This window comes from Nuphar pumila, chromosome 12, assembly GCF_984573655.1.
Source record: "Nuphar pumila chromosome 12, dmNupPumi1.hap1.1, whole genome shotgun sequence".
In the NCBI taxonomy this organism is placed as follows: Eukaryota; Viridiplantae; Streptophyta; class Magnoliopsida; order Nymphaeales; family Nymphaeaceae; genus Nuphar; species Nuphar pumila.
Genome location: NC_143260.1, coordinates 20,224,879 through 20,234,544, shown reverse-complemented (window position 1 = coordinate 20,234,544; position 9,666 = coordinate 20,224,879). Strand labels below are relative to the sequence as shown.

Genomic DNA, 9,666 nt, shown 5'->3' with positions numbered 1-9,666 from the left:
AAGATTAAAGCATCCCATGGAGATATTGATGGTCGGATGAAATCATTATTTAATAGCTCCTGAAGTTGCTTCTTGTGTTCTCTGAGTTCTACGGGTCTCATTATATAAGGTGCCTTAGAAATGGGTTTAGTTTTCAAAACAAGTTCGATGTGGAACTCAATCTCTCTATCTGAGGAAATACCTAAAAGTTCTTCTAAGAAAACATTGGCATATTCTCACACAATTTCTATGTTAGTCACTGAAAGGTCATCCTTACTATTCATCTTCATATAGGCCAAGTATCCAACATATCCATCGCGATTATACTGATTGGCCTTCAAGCATGATATGATTATTGACTTGACCAGTTTCTCAAACCCTTGAAAGGTGAAAGTTAAAGTTTTGAGATCTCAAAAACTCACACACTTTCTTCTACAATCAATAGTGGCATGGTATGTCAATAACCAGTTCATCCCTAAGACTACATGGATCCTATTGAATTTTAGTTATAAGAGATTCACTGGTAATTCATGGTCATCTATACTTACAACACAATTTTTATACCCAATTGTGCCTCTCGTGGACCCTCCTATTGGTGTTTTAACTAGATATGAAGTATCTAATAGTGAAGGTGCAATAGGTATCAACTTTGCAAATGATGGAATAACAAAACTATGTGTGACATCAAAGTCAAATAAAATATAAAATATGTGCAAAAATTTCTTGAATCAAAAGTATACCTTCCACCACACCTAGACTGGCAAGGGCCTCGTGGAGAGCAACAGCATAAACTCAACCAAAAATTGTTAGCTTCTTCTCAGCTGCATCTTCTCGATCTAGCTGCAAACATTGGCTAGCAAAATGATCCATCTATTGGCAGTTGTAGCACTTGACATTCTTTATATCACGCAGACCAGGTCCGTGTCATCAATCCAGAATTTGACTTAACCAAGATTGATGTACAATTGAACCTAGATCCCATTAAGTTTCAATCATTTGACCGCAATGCCTTCACTAGGTTCGGCTCAACAAAAATTCACCGCAGGCTGAAGCCCAACTTGGCTAAGCGACTTGTACACTTCAAATTCAACCTTTGCTCAAAAGACAAGTTTTAACCAATTGGATTAGAGTTACAACTTGGCCTTCTCACCAGCCAACAATATTGCAAGCAACAACAGCGACATCAATAGATTTATATAATTTATGGTGAGCAACTAAATACAGTACCATGCAACTAAATCCTATCCGGTTTAGTAATGATTGACATTGTGGGCCAGAATTTTTCTCATCAGACCTATTATATCATTCTCCCTTTCTGTTGCATCCTTTTGAATCTCTCTCTCTCTCAATTTGGTTTTCACATCACACGAACAAAAGAAAATATCATATGACCTTTTCTTTTGAAAACTTCTAGTTTTTTCATATGAGATTTTTTTCACTTCCAAATGTAGCCTTATGAACACAAATTTGAAAATTTTTCTTATCCAAAATATACTGATCAACCAGTTCCCAACATAGCACAATCCTTCAAGGAGATCAAATACTATGAGGAACACAAGCAACAATATTCTCCCAGTTGGCTCTCTAGTCGACCAGCCACGAGACTTTGGCAATAAAGAAATGTTCTAACAAACCAACTTTGAGATCAAAGAAAAAGCAAAAAATGGCCAGGAAATGCAACAGGATGCACACTTTAAGGAGAACAAATAAATAATTTTGTCCATATGATTACTTTTGTCTTATGAGCCAGAAATCTGGATGCAAGCAAATGTTCCTCTTTGACCCATGAGGTGTCAACGTAAAGTGTAGCAATATGAAAAGAGTGAGTGCCATATAACTGATACTGGGCATTTCTTTAATTAGTGGTAACAGAAAATATTGGGTCCTCAAAAATCCTTACAAAGAATAATTTGAAACACGAAATGGAGAACAAACATCCAAAAGGAGGATTAACATCAATGACCATTTTGATCCACCACAACGTCCCAGTCCAGGCTATGAATTGAATGACGCAAAGTCTCTTCCCTGAAATGTGAAAGAACACCATCCACGCTCCTTACAAAATGATCAGCTTTGTCCCTTACACGAACGCTGACCTGAATACACGGAACAACAAAAATGAATTAGCACCTGCATTACCCATATGATTGCTTAGAACTGTAGCCAAATCAATGTATTAGTGTTCACGAATATAGCACCAGTAAATCATTTCTGACACTATCTAGACTAGAAGTTAGATTTTCCTGATCTATATAACTTTTTCACCTGGTGAAATCGGCAGACATAGTAACTATGCTGTAGCCGCACAATCAGATCTACTTCAAAATAAGAAAAAATTAAATATCAGACTAACCATTCCAGTGTTTGCCTCCTCCTCCCCAACAACCAGTATGTAATTGTATTGTGCCAGTTGAGCTTCTCGTACCTATAGAAGAGAATAAGAAAAGATTATGTATGGCATCCTTTCGGGATTCCAATAGGAAAGCCAATTCAAGTAATGGAAAATCCACAACCAGATGCCACCTAAAATCACTGGTAAAGCAGATATAACAAGAAATCATGAGATCAAACACTTCGATGCTGATTTACAATTCCTCAATCAATTAAGTAAATGGACCACCCTCATTTTTATCACTTGCCCTCACAAGCCAAAAAGTCGACTGGCCTGAACTTCATGTGGGTCAGGTATACAAGATTATATTTTTTTGGATAAGCAATACAAGATGATATTTGCAATGCTAGAAGTGCCTAAAAGTAATAATTTGCACTGGTGGCCTACAGCCACTCAATCGCTAAACAATGGCTGCCTGGCCGCAGAGAACCCTTGAAATTAGATTTAATGGTGGTATCAGCACTATAAAAGAAGAGTTATCCAACGTAGAGAACTGTTTTAGCTCCAGAAATAGGGGGATATGGTCATATTTTGCAGATTTCAATGCACAATTCACAGTTAACAAATCCCACGTTCAGTATGATAAGCAATCTGTTGAGTAACAGGATAAGTTTGGACCTAAATGGTTGCCATAAAACGTTTGAATTATGAGCAAAGGGCAAAAGGAAAAGGAATTTAAAATTCAGACAGGGACAACCTAGAAAGAAAGTAACTTTAAAGTGAACTAACATGCTAATTATGAATACCAAAAATAAAGCCACTCTTTAAATGTTACAAATACAATATTTATGCAAAGACATAATGTGCATCACCTAGAAAAAAAGGTTTAGTGTACTAAGATGCTACTATAGATTTTGTGCGAAGGGTTTTCTTATGAGGCTGGCATGATGACAAACCCTTCCCATTTCCTAGTGGCTGCCACCGAAAGTAAATTTCTTTATATGGCAACAGAAGAAAACCATGGTTGATGTGATTGAACAGGTGAGTCGAGCATGCTAAAGCTTTGACACAATTTGTAATATGCATAGTAAACCAACACATACTGCAAGTGGACGTGAAAGGAAATTCAGCTGACTACATACATAAAAGTGGCTCTGTATTTTTGTGTTCATTAATCTTTTATTTGGAAACTTTAGTCATATAATAAGCTTAATTTGATATTTAAATTGAAAATTTAGGTATAACAAAATTTATCTTTTTTCCCTTGAGGGAAGGTATAACCCAAATGATCAATCTGACAAAAACACAGAAAGAGAGAGACAGAGAGGAGATGGAAACAATGTTTCAACCTAATCAACATAGGCTGTATAGGCAATATTGACATTCTCAAAGCTAGCAGCAAGAGAAGCTTGCAATGCTTAAAGAAGATGGTAATTGGAGGCAATCAGAATTAAAGATCAACAAGCACCAAGGGAAGAGAGCAACTAATACATCATATCACATGAGGCTAAGAAAGAAGAAATGATATGATTATGAGGATGATGTGCTATCATTCAATTATCAATTCCAGCATGAATAATGAAAGCTATCTAGCAATGTAGACATACCACAATATATCATACACAGTGGTGTAGCTAGGATTCATGTGAGGGGGGGGGGGGGGGGGGGGGGCAAACAGGGGTGCAGCAAAAAAAAAATTTGTGTGATAGACAGGGCTTTGGGGGCAGCGCCCCCGAAAAAAAATTTTTTTGAGATAAAATAAAAAATGGCTATAATTATAAATAAAAATCTATTTCATATGGACGAATCAAACTATTTGCTGCAGTCAAGGCTGGGCTGGGCTACAAAAATGGATAAAAATCTATTTCATATGGAATCAGAGCTGGGCTAGGACTGGGCTTTTAAAAAAAAAAATTAACTGTTTCGGGAGGCAGGACTGGGCTGTATCATACATTTGATGAATTACATCATACATTACATGTTAGTTTCTTACATGCACGAGATGGTTGATGGTTTACTTTCAAAATGTTTAAGTGCTTCAATGATTTTTTTTCTCTTTATATATGTAAAGTTTAACTAGATGCTGTAGGTCAATTGACTAATTTAAACAAATTGAACTCCTAACTGGCATTTGTACAAATGAAACTCATGACAACACATAACTCGAGTACTTTTATGCATATAACGAAGATATCAAACCAAACTCTGTAGACTTATATAGAATAAAGTGTTTTTCAAGTGTTATTTTAGGGATATAAAATTTCAAAATCAATATAAGCAACTACCTTCTTTTGTATCTTTCTGTCAGTTGTATCAACATCTACATGATAACCAGCCTTATGTATCTGGTCTCTAACCTGCACAGAAAAATGACAATATGAAGTTAATATTTTATTTTTGGACACAATAACGTGACACAAAATCAGTGAAATATTCTAATGAAGGAAATGGATAAATTGTTAGACAGGTCTCAGCATAATCTGTTAAACACTAGTAGTCATAGAAGCTTTAACTTACCAAGAAATTTATTATACAAATCATACAAATAAAATTGATTAAATATGATGAAAAGGATAACACAGATTGTCTAGATAGAGCCTCAAGCACAGTAGCCAAGCCTTGAAATGAAGTTCGAGAATGAAAAACAACCAAGACCGAAAGAAGGTTCTGAAGAAGTATCTTTTTTCCCAAATTTTAGATATCAGAATTCTTCAAATGAAAGCTTCTCTAACAGTACACCATATGCACAGTATATAAGATATTCCAAAATAAAGTTTATTATCTAAATAAAGTATATGCAATTATGCATGATATATTGACTGAAAGGTCTCTAAGTTATACATTTGGATGCATAAACAGTTGCACACTTTAGGGGTGGCAAAACCTGACCCGACCCGCCAACCCGCCTCTTAGGCGGGTTCGGATTGGGCTTAAGCCAACCTGTTTAATAAACGGGTCGACCCGCCTAACCCGTTTATTAAACGGGTCGGGTTCGGGGTATGCCAACCCGCCAACCCGGCTGACCCGTTTAATAAACGGGTTAGGCGGGTGGGTCAACCCGCCAACCCGTCCGCCAACCTGACCCACCAACCCGTCCGCCAACCTGACCCACCAACCCGTCCGCCAACCCGCCCACCAACCCGATCCGCCAACCTGCCCGCTACCCGCCAACCTGTTTTCCCGACCCAACCCATTTATTAAACGGGTTGGCGGGTCATGTCGGGTTACCCGTTTATTAAATGGGTCGGGTTAGTGTTTGCCACAGCCGACCCGTTTAATAAACGGGTCGGGTTCGGGTTGAGGTATGCTGACACGCCAACCCGACCCGATTGCCACCCCTAGCACACTTGCAGAGCTTGTCTGACCTTTCTTCTAAAAAAACATAGTACATAAAATCATGTTTTAGCAATAATAAAAATATGATAAACAAAAACTAAAAAAGGATCTTTCACTTGTGTACACAGGAATAATTAAAAAATTTGACAAAATCAGTACCAAAAAAAGTACAATCAATTGAAATCCCTCTATTGAGTGAACCAATTAATCATAAAAATCTATATTTTTCTTAGAAGGCATTTTTTATGCAGCGCCGCTGCCGCTGCTGACAGCCACCCATCTCAACATTTCTTGAGATGAAGACCATGCCCATCTCGAGAAATGCCAAGATGGGTGGCTGTCAGCGCCACTGCATATAATGTGAACACTTTCTTCTAAGGCTTTTAAATTGACATTTTTGCACAACGAGATGGAAAATTTTAATACTTTTTAATCAATTACAAAATTAATTCTAGATGAGTATGGTCCACATGCAACATCAAGGATAGAAGAGAAGGGCAAGGACTTCCCAACTTTTCCATCTGACCAAAGCATCCAAGCTATTCATGCAGTCCTAGATTCTAAGAAAATGATTGAACAAGTGATATGGTAGGAGGCATTTTTTCAACCAGAGGCACCATCTAGTGAAGAAAACCAATTCTAGTCAAAAGGCCATCACAATAACAAACCAACTGTTTTGAAAAAAAACATAATAAAAACCATGCCAAAAGGTCTTTATTAGACTGCTCCATATCAGGCACTGGCCTGATTCATAAATGCAGTTATCTCCAAAGCAAAGTTTCAGTTTATCAAGTTTAGGGAGTATTCAGAGATGCCTTGTACCATATGGCAAATGAAAAGAGGGCAATAGATCAAATGTTCCAGATAATTTCTTACTTTTTTTCATAAAACTTCCACAATGTGCCAAAGAGAGGGAATTTTCCAAGTTAACAACTAAAAAAGTTTGAGCTTTAAATGTGTTCCAACATGCTTTGTTTGGTGCCAATATGTAGATGACAAATTTGAACTTAACACTTAAGGATATTAGTGAGTTGGACAGAACTAATGCTACTCCCGATACTTGCTAAGAATATTCATTTACAAAATAGTAGAATGATCTACTTGCCATCTAACTACTCCCCATTATTTCTCTTTATCTTCTAGGCAATCATAAGCATTGACAATATTGATTAGCATGGTGGGTTAGACCCAAATGGTTCCTAACATTTAGCACATCCATTAACATTGTAAAGGCTCCTAACACAGTAAATTCTGAACAATAACTACAGATGAATGAGCACTTAGGTGCCATTTCAACCATTCATATTTACGTACATGTAGTTCATAACAAACTACATCACAAATAAATTTCCCAAGGAAACATCCCCATTAGGTGAAACATGCTTATTCTTACAGTACATGTGTGGCATTTTCAGAGGTTCAACTTCTACATCAGCAAATATTACTCAGGAATACAGAACCACATAGGGCATAGCATTATGGCATGTGTTTCACATAAGACAAACCTAGCTGCATAGTATTTTTTTTGGATAGGCAAGCAGGGGTTAGGCAGACCCCCCCACCAGTTATACCACCGTACCATTGGGTTTTGAATTTGCAACATCCCCAACACAAGGTGACATGCACTAACTGCTCCTACCAGACAAGTGAAGCCCTTTAGTATCTCAATCAATGTAGTAGAGTGGGTCCTGACACATACAAAAGCAGCCCTTGGAACAGAATTTCTCGACCTTTTTATTTTCTTTCATATACACTAAACTGGCACCACTATCACAACCATATATTGTGAAGCCCTAGAAGAAGTGGTTGTGCACAATTTATCTAAATTACTCAAAGTACCAGTTCCATCACTAAACAATCGAGTCACCAGAAAAGAATGCTTCAGAAATCACATGACAGAGCAAGACAAGCAACAAGCTTTTAAATAAATATAAGTCGGCTAATCAATCTGTTCATTCCACTCAGTAACTCACAAAGTGAAATGAAGATGTTTCAATTAAGCATTTCAGCAAGTTTCGAACCTGTATTGCGTAAGACTGAGACTTCTCTGAGACAGGACAGACAATTGCTTGCCGAGGACTTAACCAGAATGGCCATTTGCCTTTATAGTGTTCTAAAAGTATTGCAAGCATGCGCTCAACAGATCCAAGGACAGCCCTGTGTATCATAACAGGACGCTCCCTTTTAGCTTCATCTTCAGCTGAGTATGATAAGTTGAAACGAGAAGGAAGCTGGAAGTCCAGCTGCCAACAGAGAGAATTTCAAGTTCAGTAGTGGCATATAACTACAAAAAACAACTAAAACAGGTGATAGACAGACCTGAAGTGTCGCACACTGAAATTTCCTCTTAAGAGCATCAAAAACACCAATATCAATTTTTGGCCCATAGAACGCACCATCACCTTCATTGATCTGAAAACAAAATCTAATGGACTAGTTACATAGCTGATTGAACAGGAAGCTAAAGCCATGAAGATCAAATTACTTGCAATCAATACCATTTGATTTACCTAGAGATATTTCCCCTTATACATTAGTGACCAAAACATGATCACAGATATAATGTTCCCCAAACAGAAAGAAAACAGCCACATAACGCTCATTTAAGAAAGTTCATGAAGAATATCACCTACAACAAACTGGATGGAAATGCAATAAACATTACTCCAAATAAAGTTTGAAACGCTACGATTTCAATTTTTGGTAATTTTAATAATCTCATAGGAAGCATATTAAATATGTTATTTGTACTCTAGGAATGTAAAGAATCTTAGAATGCATTATGGAGGAATTTACATAAACATCCATATGCGCATGCACATACACACTTATCCAGCTCGATTCAGTCGAGAATGATTGACCATTACATGGGAACAGATGCCTCTTCGAAACCTTTTCCCCCCTTCCAACTTACCTTGCTATGTTCTCTTCCCTCATTCCTCTTATTAAGCATAATGATGCAATCACGATTTAATGAGTTCTAATATACAGTGAGAAGTAGTTGAACCAAGTATAAATGAGAGAGAGGGAGCAGGGAACAACACGCCTAATCCTGAGTTTTCAACTTGAACCAATAGAACATGCAGGTGCACATCAGTTGTGGGCATTGTAATGTTCTTTGAGGTTGTTAGTTGCAGTTGCCAAGTACTCAATGGACTTGCTGTAATGATCAATGTGGAAACACAAAAACACGAGCCGCTAAGGTCTTATAAGATCATAAACACAAAGTGCACATGCACAAGTCCACTATGGGACAATAACAAAATATAAAAAATATAGACTTTATTGATGAAATGCTTAAGCAAAAGCATTAAAGAACGAAGGGAAAAAAAAACCCTATTTATACGCATACAAGAGAGAGAGGTCATACGGGAGCTCTCAATAGAATCGTTGGGAGCTTCCAAGAGTCATATTTATGACCGGTGGGGAGCCCCTAATGACTATAGTCAAAAGACCATAGAGCCCATGACAATGGGAAGAAAGACAAAAGAATAATAAAAAATAATAAAAAGGGAAAAATTTGTTTCTAATGGACAATCCCTATTACATGATGTAAAATGACTAAAATGCACCTATAGCGCATTACCTATTACAAAATTGTACATAACAGAATATATATATATATATATTAATACCTCCCTCCCTCACACTTATGGTGAAGTTACCGAAAGTTTGTTAAGGAAAAAGATAAACGAAGGTACAGGAAGAACTTTGGTGAAAAAATTTGCAAGTTGGTACTCCGATGTAACATACGACAACTCAATAGTTCCTCTCAGATACTTATTACGTACATAATGACAATCCATCTCAATGTATTTAATTCGCTCATGGAATGTGTGGTTGCTCGCAATGTAGATTGCACTCTTATTATCGCAACACATCTTCGAAGGTTTTGAATTGATTACTCCCATGTTGCTAAGAAGATTTCATAGCCACACAAGCTCCACTGTTATCGTAGTTATCGCATGATATTCAACTTCAGTTGAAGACAAAGATACTTTTTATTGCTTCTTGCATCT

General features: G+C 37.1%; 1 protein-coding gene across 1 annotated transcript in view; it reads right to left on the bottom strand.

Moving 5' to 3' along the window:
- Positions 1 to 1,671: 1,671 nt before the first annotated feature.
- Positions 1,672 to 9,666, bottom strand: part of LOC149820230 (threonine--tRNA ligase, mitochondrial 1-like) — a 74,482-nt gene continuing 66,487 nt past the window's right edge. Inside the window, exons 17-21 of the mRNA XM_089983789.1 lie at positions 7,967 to 8,059; positions 7,669 to 7,890; positions 4,597 to 4,668; positions 2,333 to 2,404; positions 1,672 to 2,075 (exon numbers count right to left, since the gene is read on the bottom strand). Coding sequence (XP_089839915.1) covers positions 1,935 to 2,075; positions 2,333 to 2,404; positions 4,597 to 4,668; positions 7,669 to 7,890; positions 7,967 to 8,059 — 600 coding nt within the window. The 3' untranslated portion in view covers positions 1,672 to 1,934. The remainder of the gene's footprint in view (positions 2,076 to 2,332; positions 2,405 to 4,596; positions 4,669 to 7,668; positions 7,891 to 7,966; positions 8,060 to 9,666) is intronic.